This window comes from Drosophila sulfurigaster, chromosome 2L (assembly GCF_023558435.1).
Source record: "Drosophila sulfurigaster albostrigata strain 15112-1811.04 chromosome 2L, ASM2355843v2, whole genome shotgun sequence".
Classification (NCBI taxonomy): domain Eukaryota; kingdom Metazoa; phylum Arthropoda; class Insecta; order Diptera; family Drosophilidae; genus Drosophila; species Drosophila sulfurigaster.
In genome coordinates, this window is record NC_084881.1 from 6,463,998 (window position 1) to 6,477,114 (window position 13,117).

The 13,117-nt window shown below is 38.4% G+C and overlaps 4 protein-coding genes across 7 annotated transcripts in view; 1 reads left to right on the plus strand and 3 right to left on the minus strand.

The window, feature by feature from the left end:
- Nucleotides 1-45: 45 nt before the first annotated feature.
- On the minus strand, nt 46-678 carry LOC133847632 (uncharacterized). Its single transcript, XM_062282802.1, has one exon. The coding sequence runs from the start codon at nt 676-678 to the stop codon at nt 46-48; it is 633 nt and encodes a 210-aa protein (XP_062138786.1).
- Nucleotides 679-8,991: 8,313 nt separating this feature from the next.
- LOC133850071 (lachesin) overlaps nt 8,992-13,117 on the plus strand; it is a 32,783-nt gene continuing 28,657 nt past the window's right edge. Inside the window, exon 1 of one of the 4 annotated variants that reach the window (XM_062286038.1) lies at nt 8,992-9,221. The gene's annotated coding sequence lies outside the window, so the exon portion shown is untranslated. The remainder of the gene's footprint in view (nt 9,222-13,117) is intronic. The other 3 variants (XM_062286035.1, XM_062286036.1, XM_062286037.1) reach the window with 3 other exon arrangements.
- On the minus strand, nt 11,076-11,611 carry LOC133845277 (uncharacterized). The gene is made up of 2 exons (XM_062279692.1): nt 11,404-11,611; nt 11,076-11,271 (listed from the first exon to the last, which is right to left on the minus strand). The coding sequence occupies exons 1-2, from the start codon at nt 11,498-11,500 to the stop codon at nt 11,150-11,152; spliced, it is 219 nt and encodes a 72-aa protein (XP_062135676.1). The 5' UTR covers nt 11,501-11,611; the 3' UTR covers nt 11,076-11,149.
- LOC133845270 (serine protease inhibitor 3/4-like) lies at nt 11,606-12,451 on the minus strand. Its single transcript, XM_062279680.1, has one exon. It carries the CDS (start codon nt 12,444-12,446, stop codon nt 11,616-11,618), a length of 831 nt encoding a protein of 276 aa, XP_062135664.1. The 5' UTR covers nt 12,447-12,451; the 3' UTR covers nt 11,606-11,615.

Sequence of the window (13,117 nt, forward strand, 5' to 3'; positions counted from 1 at the left end):
CATAAATTTGTGTCCATAATAAACAATTTACGATTCCAGTTCCACTTATCGTTGGTCCAGAGACTCCTCTCGCTGACTCTGACTCTGACTCCGACTCCGACTTCGACTCCGCTCTGCCTGCAACTGAAATAAGCGTAGCGCACGCAATCGATCCTCGCGCTTTAGCTGACAAAAACAGACCAATCCCTTGACATAGTTGGACAACTCTCGGACGCACTCCAGCAGGCACTCGTCTGCCTCGGGTCGCGGCAGTTTCATCACCAGCTGCAGCACAAATTCCCGCCATTGTGCTGGCGCCAAGGTGACCACCAGCAGAGACGAGGGCAGCAGCGTGAGCATACAGAACGAGAGATGACCGCACCAGCGACAATTGGGACAGAGGCGTTGGCTCAACTGATGGACGAGTTGCTCGTAGCGATGCCAGCCAATGAGCACTGCCAGCTCCGAGATTAAGATGGTGCCCAGCAGCTCCACGCAGATGCAGAGGCGCGGAAAGGAGTTCGTGTAGCGCTTGGGCAGCAGCTCACAGTTCCACAGCAACAGCGGCAGGACTAGAACAAAGAGCCAGCTGGGAATTGTGGATGCCAGCGAGCACTGATCCTGCGGTTGGCTTATGAAAATTGAGACACCGCATAGCTGGAGCAGCGTTGCGACCACAATCGAGGGCGGGGAGACCATCTTACTGGTTAACGATTCGTCCAATTGAATGTTATTATTATTTTTGGCTTTTTTAGAATTTAGCTAGGTGTTAAGTTTCATTTCGAAATTTCTGCTGAGACTAAGTGCAAAATTCAAACAGTGTTGAGAGACCTCGCAGCGCCGCCTCAGTTGTGAGTTGTGCATTTAAATGCGAAATAAATACGAGCAAAATGCAAAAATGTGGCGAAAATCGCATTAGCTTCGTCTACGCTTTCCTCTTTTGTTCGTGCTGTGCGTTATCATTGTGGCAAATCTAATCAAGTGTTAGACACAGACACCCATCACAGACCCATCCTCCTCACTTCCATGTCTCACACACAGACAATGCTTCAACGCCTTTGAAGCTGCCTGTGCACAGTCGCAATCCGAGTCGGAGACTGAGTCTCTGTGGAAGTGAAGCAAAAGTGTAGCACACTTTAGGCTTGGTTTAACGCTCCACTGACTTTGAACAACAATATAACACACCTAAAACACACACCCACACACACACTCAGTCAGTCAGTCAGTCAGTCAGCTGCCGCCTTTGGCTACCTTTTTTTAGCATCTAGACTTTTACTGCGCTCAACTTGAAGCTCACTTGGCTTTTAAACACGTCATAAGCCTGTGTCTTTGTCCGGATCCGTGCGATGCCTTCCTTTGCGTGGCCTTAACATTTATAGCATACTTTCGAGGGCCTTGCATATGCGAGTAGTTGAGGGTGAAATGCGTTGAACACACTGTATTTCTTTTCGAGCATATGCATTTTTAGACAGCACATGAAATACTATATGATTTATGAATATACACTTTCAATTATAACATGTAAGAAAGCTATAGTCGAGTGGTCTTGACTATTCCACAAAAATACTAAAATATATCGAAGGCTATATTTGGTACATCGATATTGTACTACATTCAAAATATACCAGATTGTCAGTCAAAGCAGTTAAAACCCGTTGGCAATATTTAAGGAATTTAAGGAATTATAAATAATTAGGTTATTATTCTATGTATCCAAAATCGACTTTAGCTTTAAAATTACGTTTTATTTTTGAGCTTATTCGATTTGCAGGGTCGGAAGTAGGCGTGACAAAAATTTGGAAAAATGTATCTGTTCGCAAGCATAAGAAATGCAACCAAACAAAAAATTATTTCTCTAGCTTTTACAGCTTATTATATCAGACAGACGGACATGGCTATATAGTCCCGGCTTCTTGATCAGGGGTCGGCAATGATTTCCTCTGCCTGTTATATACTATATATGATCTGCAGGCACAAAGTAATAATACCCTATATTGTGTACACAAATAAGCGAATAACTAGATTAACATAATTACAAGTTTAAGTCCAAATCTCTTAAAATAATTTTAGGAAGATCGCAATAAAAATTAAGTAAAATTACTTTTTTTCTACATTTATTTGTGTTTTTTTAATAGTACCAAAACACATTGGACTCTTTCAAATTATAAAGAAGTTGAATATGTAAGAAAACCTTTTCATTTAAATAATTATTTCATTGTTTTCTTAAGTATTTCAAATTAATGTTTCACAAATTTTATATTTTATCTAAATGATGAAAATTATATTTTATATCAATAGCAAAATTATATCTATTAGAGAGTCTTAATAATCTGCACTGAACTAAATACCAAAGCAAAGCAAGAGCATTTTTATGAAGTGCTTCACATTTGGAAATGCACTTCAAGCAGAGTATTTCATTTTCAGAATTCAGTCAAGTCTCTTGGCAAGTTGTTAATGTTGCTCGTTTGGTCGTTTCTGGGGGCTTTTGTGGGCAGCTTGTGTTTTAGATTTTCATTGGCTCCATAAATAATTTGTAGAATTTGTGCAAGTGGAAAAATTTAAGTGCAATCTTAGTGAGCAATCAAACAATTTTATGGGCAATACGAGTACGAGACTAAGCTGAAGAAGTGGACAGAGAGAGAGAGAGAGAGAATTATAAATAATAATAAATTGTCGGACAAATAGGTCAGACCTCAATTAGGAAGAGATGGCAAATTGGCATTGACCAAGTGAATGACAAAACTTTTGAGCAAGCAATAAAAATAAACAAAACATATTATGTTAATTGGATGGCGGCAAGGTGGCGCCCTCTGGCGTTCGCGACGTGAGTCCCGGTGGCACAGTGGCAGCTGCCACAGAGATTTTAATCACTAAATTAGTTTACAAAAAATTCAAGAAAGTATTCAAATATACAGGTAGATATGTATGTATATGGTAGGCGGAGGAGAAGCGCCTAAGAGCATGTTGCCTTTATTTGTCTAACGGTTTTGGTTTTTACGCACAAGTCGCAAAAAAAAGGTACACAAAGCTTTTGTTAACTGCGCAAACTTTGCGCCCTCCAAAATAATAAGTAAACATTATTTATTTTAAAGGAAGAAAAGCCGTTGCATGGCTTCAGGCGCCACACGGGCGTGCTGAAACAATGCGGAAAAGGGGGCGTGACTTTCTGGCAGTAGAAGGGAAGGCGAAACGTCAAAGTAATTAAACAAAAGTAATTAAGATTAGCGCGCTTGGAGTAGCTGCAAGTCATCAGCGAGGCTGCTGTTCTTCTGCTCCTCTCTCTCGATGGTCGTGGCTGGTCCTTCTCGTCCATTATCATCATTATCATTATCATAGTGAAAGGAGCAAGGAAAAAGGAAAAGCGACCGAAAGGTAACGGCAACAATATGAGAAAAGTCCTGCCAAGTTTGACGTCATTATAGCTGGCATACCTGCAAGTAAAATACACTTAGCCCCTCGTTATGGTCGCTACTTAAGTTTTGTTGTTCAAATTGTTGTGCGGGTGTGTGCGGGTATGTGTGTGTGTTGTGGCCTTTGGCTATTTTCTGAATTATTATTGCCAGTGAATGAAGTTTTTCCGTTACGTACTCGCTGAAACTTTAGAGCAATGCAATGCCTTTGGGCTCCCTCTCTCTTCCTTCGCTCTCCCCGTATTTGTCAAAAGAGAGAAAAGCACAAAACAAATTCCTTATTTCGCAGCCAATCAACAGAGGTCATAGACTGCTCGTTCTGGTCAATCTATCGCATACAGGCGTCAGGCATCAGGCGTAACGCTTCATTAACCCATACATTCGCATCACACTCCCTTAACAATCCTTGGCTTATGCTCCGACTATCCGACGAGAAAGAAATCCTTGATACGCGCCCCTACTCCACACACACACACACATGAAAGTTGTCGACAAGTTTTCTGGCCTGGCTTTGCCTAAAATTATATGCGGCAGTGGCAAAGGTTAAGTTTAAGCCTCCAAATGAGATTTATTAGCATTCAAAGCGGCATTTTGAGGCGCTTATTGCCGGCCTATTGGCTATTTTTCACCCAACTTTTTTGTTTTGATTAAATGAAGCTTAACGAGCAGCCAGCCAGTCAGCCAGCCAGCCAGCAGCCCAGCAAATGCCGCAGCACGTGGCTGCCACTCAACCGACGTGGCAAACGGGGGCAGGACTTGAGCCTCTGAGCTGCCAACTTAACTAATGAGCTGATTTACTGCCAAAAACACGTCGGGGCCAAGCCATCGACTGCAGTTCGTTCATTGGCCTTGGCTGTCCACTCAGGTGAGAGTCAGGGCGATGCCGAGCCGATGCCGAACTGGAGTCAACTAGGCCAGGTTGAGGGTCGCATGACAAATGCGCTTTGCGTTATTTATGGTGACCGCAGGACAAGATGTTCTACGTGTGGTCATTAGGCCTCGAGGCGTTCGCCTTTGCTGTGAACGCCGTTTTATTGCATACTTTTAAGCGCAGTACAAAATCTAAAATGTAATTTACTAGCACGCTGTTCCCAGAAACGCATAGTTGGGTGTTTTGTCAACTGAATGTTTATGTAACAATGTATATAAATAAATTCATGTTTTATAATTCCTGCTCTTCTTATAATTCTTGCTATAAAACTAGATTTAATAATACTAAAAATATGTAAAAAAATGGAAATTTTTTATTCTTTTATATTGTATTAACAAACAAGCAGAATTTATTATGAAATGAGTAATATATATAAAAATTTAAATAAATAAAATATTGTAATATTGTATATTGTAATATTATTTAAATAATTTCAAATTATGTATAAACTTTATAAAGCTAGAATTAATAATAAAAAAGTATATCTAATAAAACAAAATCTTCCATTGTTTATTGTATTATTGTGTTAGAAAGCATTCGGAATAAATTATTAATTAATATAAATATATAAGAAAAATAAATAAATCAAATTTATTTATATTTTTTAAATAACTTGTATTTATATAAAAACTTTGTATCTAAGAAAAATTGAATAAAAAGCAAATAATTTTGTTCACTCGGTCGGTCGTTAAATATGCCTTTAAATTATTGATGAGAGATGACTTGGGAATTTGTGAAATTAATAATTAAAAGTTATTTGACACAGTCATTGTCTAATCTCTCATTTCGATGGAATTAAACTCACACACGAAATCGCGTCAACTTGAATATTCACATTTGATGGAGGCGATTTATGAGTTGTCAATAAAAACGTTGATAGCCTTTGACTCTGTCTTTGGCAGACGGCAAAGTGATGTCTGAAATCCTGACAGACAAAGTGTCAACGTGACACTGTCGCCCCGCCCCTTCTGGTCTTGTTCTTGTTCTTGCTGCCACCAGCTCCTTTGTGTTGTGCTATCCGGCATAATCCCTAATTAGGCGTTTGATATATACGCCGGAGTTGGTTGGCAGACAACCTGAGCCGGCTGACAAATCGTAATTGCGTGGCAAACAAGCGGAAATCGGCTTAGCAAAGGGAGAGTTGACGTTGCTTCCGCTTCTGCTGCCAAGGAGGAGGTGTTGCCGCTTGCCTTTTGACGCTTTGGCTTTATTGAGTTATTAGAAGCAGCAGAATCGCTTGCTGACTGCATACTTTCACGATGCCACGCGACTCAATTTGCAAAGTTTTGTCAAGTGCTGCGTCACGTTGGCTAATAAAGTGAAGCCTACTTTTTTTTATATTTGGGCCTTATTGACTGTTGATGGCAAGGCAAATTCTTGCCATGGATGACAAAACACATTCTAATCACCGCATTCACGCGTTATTTTGCAATTTTAAAAGCGCCATTTTCCACATGCGTGAAGCGAGTGCGAAATAAAATGCGCCTGATGGTATGCAACGTTTTTTTTGCTTGATTTGCCTTCAAGCGAAGTGTGTTTGGTGAGTGCGAAGAGTGGAGAGTGTGAAGTGCGGATAGTGGGAGAGTGGGAGAGTGAGAATGCGAAAGCTGGCAATTTCGGCTTGTCATTTTATTAAACTCGATGAAAAAGCATTGCATACTTTTGGGTGGCAGGCACTTATGCGTAACATTGCGTAAGTGCAGCTGTCAGCAGAAGATGCGCAAGCAAAGAGGTGTTGATGATGGGAGGAGGAGTAAGAGGAGTGGGGGGCTAAGACGACAGTCAGCACTTGCATTGCATGGCAGCTTGCGTGTGAAAATTACTGGAAAATGCATCGAAAATTTGATTTTTTCACTCAATGCATAGATGAAAAATATTCGCAGTGAGTTTGTTTTTCTTTTGACAGCGTTGTGGAATGTGCTGCATATTTATTTGCCTTCAGCCGAGTAGCTCTTAGTGAAATGTCTTTTACTCTCTCTCTCTTGTAATATTTTGAATAAGTTAATGGAATTTATTCAGTGCATTCTTAACGTATTAAAGATGTTCCACTCACGACTTAAAGACAACTTATTCACCTGAGAATGAGGTGTTATTTTTCTTTTTGAAAGCAAACTTGAATATCTGCCGCATAAATCTTTATATCGCTGAAAAACTTTTCCAGAGCTCGTACAATGCGATTCCCCAAACTATTTTACCTCATTTGCTGTGCCAGACTAGACGACGTCGCATACTTAAGAATGCTACAAGATAGTGAAAGGTAGCGTAAGATACGAAACAGAAAGAGAGAGGGAGAGAACGAATAGAATGAGAGAGGGCAGTTGAGTTATATGAAGTTGCAAAAGTCGAAGCACAACTGCAAAACAAAACTTTCCATTTTCAATTTGCTGCAAGTTCCTCTAAGTATACCAAAGGCATCTCTGTTTCTCACTTCTATTTTTTGCTTTTTTTTTGTATTGCTTTTCAAGTATTTTTGCTTGGCGCCGTCTGCTTAAAGCCAAAATCGACAACAATAACAACAAGCGGAAGAATAACATTGAACGCCAAACAATCAGCAGTCAAAAATTTCATTGTCGAGCTGGCAACAGCAACAACAACAACAGCAACAACAAGAAAAAGTAAAACTTTCGACACGGCGTGAAAAATACAAAGAGGCGGCAAAAAAAAAAAGAATGAAACTTTGCCATGGTGAAGAAGTTCACAAAGCAGCCAACAAAGTGTTGTAATGACCGGCAAAGGACTTGCTTGCCCCGCAGCATTCTCCTCTCTCCCTCTCTTCCTCTCTCGGCCCACACACTTGACTTTTGGCGTCACAACAGCGTTCCAAATGTGTTGCAACGACCTTTGTGGCCTCTGCGTCGCGCCACATGCTGCACACACACACACACGCACACGCACACACATGCGGTCTACAACAAAGTCCGAGGCGCAACAGTCGGCACCGCGCCACGCCCACTTACGTTCGAGTACCTCCTTCCATCTCTCCCCCTGCCCCTGGGGAAATGCCTTACATAATGAACATGCCATGTGGCGTCTGAGCTTGTTGTTGTTGTTGATACTGTTATTGTTGTTGGCATGTCCAACCGTGGTCGGTTAGTCCCCCGCTATCCCCTCTCTCTCTTTCTCCGTCTCTGCCACCCCCCGACTCCCCCTGGACCACGTCTAGCCTTGTCAGTTTTAATGTTGTTGGCATTGAGCGATGCCTGTGATTTGAAAGAGTTCATTAAGCTTGTTAGTTAGTTTGCCCAACTGGGAAACATTCCCAATGATTCTGTTGTTGTTGTCGTTGTTTCTCTCAGTCGCTCCTCTGTTATTTTTCTCCATCTGTTTGTTGTCTGTGAAATCAAAGTCAAAAGATATACGAACAACTCGGAGCAAGAATTAATTAGGTTGTTGTCGAAAATATTGAAAAATAATCATATTTTTTCATGGAAAACTTTGTTAAATTAAAAAAGGCAACTTAATATAGGTTTACAGTATAAATAAATAAACAAAAAGTATTATGAATTTAAGCATATTAATATCAATAACTTAGACAAAGAATTCTTAATAAGCAAAATATATTTTCACTAATATGCAACATTATTAATTGGAGAAATTTAAGAATATATTTTTAATCAGTTCAATTCAGTATAATTTATCAATTCTTAAATGAATTATCACAAAAATAAAAAATACACATTTTACAAAACGTATTCTCTGCATAATTTGTAAACAATTTAATTAATTAAGAAAACTGAACTCAACACAATTGTTAATAAATAAAACAATAAAAAACCAATATGTATTTGAATTGTCCATTGAATTTAAATTGTCAAGTACTCCAGCCAAGTTTTTTGAATTCGTTTCCACATGAATTTCGTTTGCTAAATATTATTTCACTTTTTTGTCGCAACACGAGATGAAATGGCATACAAATGAATGAAATTAATTAACTTGCTTAATTAAATACAAGTACAATATGCAGAGTTGCAGAATATCACACAAACTTGTTTTGATTTTTGTTTTAATTTGAATTTATTCAATTAAACCGAAAATGTGCAATGGGAAATGGCGGCTCAGCCTCGCCAGAGCATTTTGAACTGTGCTTGTCAACTTGTTGCAAGTCGGTGACGTCGACTCGGGTTTGAGTTCGGATTAAGGTTCGAAACAAACCAAAACGAAACGTAACGAAACGAAGCGCAACGCAACTCAAACCCAATGACTACAGGACCAAACTCAACAGTCCGGAAGTCATTTACGTGCTGTGTAAATGCCAACAACATGGAGTGTAGCGTTGACGGTGGAGTTGGAGTTGGAGGTGGGATGAATGTTACGGTTTGGAGCTCTGTTAACATTTTTGTCGCGTGTTTTGCGGTCTGTTGTTGCGGTTGCGGTTGCACGCAGACTACAAACCATCCGACAGCCTTGCCGGCAATCGCACACGAGCGACAACAAAGACAACAACCACAACGAACAGCATCCGACACGATGGTTGGCTCGAGCCGACACAACTTCGGGTTCGTGTGTCTCTCATTCGGCATTTGGCCTGTTATCATTCGTTTGCCATGGTCTTGCGTTATTATTTTTTTCTTTTCATTCGTCGGTTTTTTTAAGTGCAGTTTGCTTGCTGCTGCTGTTGTTGTTGTTGGCATTGTTGCTGCCAGCCGGCTCCGTGTTGTGCTCTGATGTGTCGACGAATCAGTTTCGCTACGGATTCTGCACGAAGCGGACGCGTCGAGTTGTTTGAGTTGCTTTGCATGGTCGAAAGATCTTCAAATCGAAATGTCGTATTCTAAAAATTAACTGTGACTTTTTCGAGTGCATTTTCGAAAGGATTTTTCTGTAAAGTGTTGATGTGAAAGTGTGTCAAATAGTTGACAAATATTTTAGAACAAGGTGAAAAGCAACAACACTAAGAGAAGGTGCTTAGAAGAAATATATTTTAATATATTTGATATTTTACGATGGCTTAGGTAGATTTGAAAATTGACAAAATTAAAGTTCGATCTAAGCGATTATATTAATGATGAGTAAAATCATGAAGATAGAAAATATTCAATATTTGAAATTCAAAATTTTAGAAATTTTCAGATTTTTGTTTGTTATTTCTGATCTAAGTTCGGTTTTTTGTAAGACTTCAATTGAAATGTTACTCTTAAGCACTTTACATGTGCAAACATTTAACAGTTAATGCACATTTCATGCAATAAAGGTAAACAAGAAGAGCAGACAACTGAGGGAGAAGAAGAAAAACCAAAAGACAACACACTTCAAAGGCTGGTTGCCAAAAACTTTAGGCAAACTTATAAGCGACTAAATGAATAAACCAAAGTTAAATGGGGTCTTGACTTGGATGACAGTAGGAAAACCCATAGATAAATTGGCCTTAGCCGGGATGGAGTTAGGAGGAAGGGTAAGGCGGAGGAGACATGCTTGCAGACTCGAATCAGAGATGCGCTTGATGCGACTGCAACGGGCACAACACGACCAACAACAGCAAAGCAAATATAAACAAAGAATTTAGCTTAAAAATACATTAACCCAGTGCAAACACAGAAAGAAAAGGAGTAAGCGAGAGAGGGAGTGAGAGGGACAGGCATAGATATACCAAAGTCCCGGAAAGCAGCTTGAAAACTGCATACGAAATGCGTGTGTGTATGTGTCATTGTATGCATATTTGTGTGAGTGCGTGTGAGTGTCTCTCTCTCTTTCTCTCACACACTTTCGGGGTGCGTGTGAGTGTGAGTGTGAGAGTGTGCCTGCTGGCATCAATGCAGATCAATGGCAGTTGGCTGGGCAAAAGCAAAAACTTTTTTGCCAGTCAGAGGCAGAGACGGTGGCAGAGGCAGAGACAGAGGCAGCGACGTCGTCATTGCAGCTTATTGTTTTCTCTTTGGTGTTGGATTTTTGCGTATTGCGCTCTAGTTTTTGTCTCTTTTGTTTATCGTTTCGGCGTAACAAATTTACAAATTGTTCAGAGCAAAGCAAACAAATTGCAAAAATATGATGCCATTCCCAATTCCAATCCCCTCCAGTCCCACATTCACCTCCCAATCACAATCCCTATCGACGACCATGATGATGATGATGATGATGATGATGCTGATGATGCTGATGACTGGAGCACAGTTGTTGCAGACTGGAATTTTTGGTGGGGATTGCCTTTTGAACTGCCAACAACAAACATTGCGACAAATTGTGCGAGTTTGTTTTTGGGGAATGCGAGAACAGCGGTGGGGGAAAGGGGAGGGAGAGCACTAGAGAAAAGTTATTGATGCAACTCGATGGGGCATAATGTCTCCATTTGCGTTTGTGTCCCGCAATTCGCAATTGGCGCATTGCAAATGGTTCGTCAGTGATTCGGCTTAAGGTGTGAGCTAGTGTACGCTTTAAAATTTCGCATAAATCATATGAAATTCATCGAATTCATCATATAAGTCGCATTAAATTAATCGAATATGCGTAAATATAGTTTACGCTCGTTAAGGTAGAACCACTTTGTTTATGAGGTAGCTCTCATCTTTAAAGTACCAAATTACTAAACAATGCTTTTATTCGAAAAGTGAAGAGAATATGACTAAGGAAATTATTTTGTGTGTTTTCTTTATATTCTAAATGAAAATATTTATTATTAACAGCATTTTTTATTCTTAAAAAACATCAAAAATTTACCCATAAACTTCAGTTCTAGTTTGAAGAAGATATTTCAGGAATTTATAATTTTTTTGTGAACTATATTAAATTATTGTTATTCCATTGCTAGTTTAGTAGCTATCACTCTTTTCTTTTAGTTATTATATTATTATATAAAAATTGTATAATAATTAAACACGTAAATAAATAAATTATGTTATTCCATAGTAACACGACCAGCCAAATAAATCTTATCGCGATCTTTGATTAAAAACACAAACGGATGATCTATTCGTATAACAATCTCAATAGGAAATCTCAAAAACGAAAATCCCAAATCTGAAATAAATAAACAATTTGATTATTAAAGATTAGAGGAGAAATTTAGAAGAACCCAAAATTATTGCACAGTCAATTAGTTGGACAATTACTCAAAACAATTCTATTATATACAAATAAACCTAAACCTACCTTGGGGAGCAACATCAGCTGATCCTTCTTCATCCACCTCAATCATAGATTTCTGAAAGATGTTGTCAACTTTCAAGTCCACTTTAGAATCGGTCATTGCTGAGAAATTGGCTTTCTGGAATATTTCAACAACGCCCAAACTCTTTAATGCCTCATTCAGAGATAGTTCAACATCAAGATGGAATTTCGGCAAATAGACTTGAACATACATTTCATTTGTTTTTTGGCACAATCTCATCAATGTCCATTTGATCCAAATTGTTAATAATTTTATTGATTCCATTAACTGTTTTGGGCAGTAGAATCACCATTGAAAGTTGTGAACTGTCGTAAGGAATTTCCAAAGACATGGCATCGAGTTTATCAATCATGTCTAGTCTACAAAGTCCCCTTCGGAACATCATGTCGACTTTGATTTGACGCGATTCACCAGTTTTTTGAGGTATATAGAAAGTAGATTTCTTGGTATTATTTCTATTGAATGCGTATTTCCACAATCCCTTAAAGTAAATAGCACTCAGGGACAAAGCTTTTGTCTTAGCATCGAGTTGCTCCACTAATTTTGTTATTGTTCCATTGCTCTCTTCGGATATCCAGTTATTAATTATGCGAATAGTCTCTGAGGACTTTGTAAAATCTACACTTTGGCTTGAGTTGGGAAATATTTCATTTTCATGCTGCAGATACTCTGAGGATAGGTTTATATCCGATGCCAAAAATAATCGATTTGCCATGTGAAGTGTTTGACTTTCAGATATGTTGATACTTTCTTGGTAATTGGAAAAATTCGTAAGAATCTCACTTTTCGATTCGCCATTTAATTGCAAAACTTTGTTGATTTCGTGGGCGCTTTTGCCTCCTGCAGCCAAATGCAAGTGCATTAAAGATTCCGTTAACAGCCAAGGAGAAAAGATCACATTTTTATCACTCTGCCTTAAGACGGTGGCAACGATCGATGAGGTTAGCTTCTCAGCAATCGTCGATTGAATTCCACAAACCGACAAAAGCAAACTTACTGCAAGCTTATAACTAACCTTGGCCATCTCAAGTGAACTGCATTGAAAGTGGGTTCAAAATTAGGTTGAAAAAAGTTCAAATAGTTATAATCAATTCGTTACGAAAATTTGCTTTGCTTCATTTGATTTTGTGCTGGATTTGATATGCCATTTTGATAAGGAGAACAGCAATTCTAACTTTAGTCATTATATTAAGTATTTTCTATTCAGAATAAAGTGATTCCTCTCTGATTTCCTTCATTATTATAATAATCTTATCTTAAGATTTTAATAATGATATTATTCAAATGTTGTGTAAACATCTTTTCCATTCACTAAATAAATTCTTTCGATGTTTTCTGATAATTGAAATAAAGTCTTGGACTGTTCGATTTTGATTATTACGAGGTCGAATGTTACTTACCTTTAAATTTCGCTTTTTTATCCCATTTAAAACAATTTTACGATTTTTAAATAACGCACTTTTATTGTAGAAGGTAATGTTTAGAAATATTATAGTTTTGCAAACTAATTTTCCTGCATCAGAAGATTGAAAATAGTAAAAGAAAGCCAAAAACACATCCCACATGATCTATTAATGTAGTTTGTGAACATGAATGAATTAGAAAATGGAAGTAAAAACCACTAAATAAAAATTAACGAATAAGTTGTTAATAAGTTATAAGTTGATTAGTTCTATTTGATCCCAAAATGATTTA

Excerpts from the sequence above, each read along its gene's own strand:
- LOC133847632 (XM_062282802.1), bottom strand. The coding sequence starts at position 678 with ATGGTCTCCCCGCCCTCGATTGTGGTCGCAACGCTGCTCCAGCTATGC.
- LOC133845277 (XM_062279692.1), bottom strand. The coding sequence starts at position 11,500 with ATGACCGATTCTAAAGTGGACTTGAAAGTTGACAACATCTTTCAGAAA. Across the intron at positions 11,272-11,403 it reads AGCTGATGTTGCTCCCCAAG|ATTTGGGATTTTCGTTTTTG; the intron begins GTAGGTTTAGGT and ends TATTTATTTCAG.
- LOC133845270 (XM_062279680.1), bottom strand. The coding sequence starts at position 12,446 with ATGGCCAAGGTTAGTTATAAGCTTGCAGTAAGTTTGCTTTTGTCGGTT.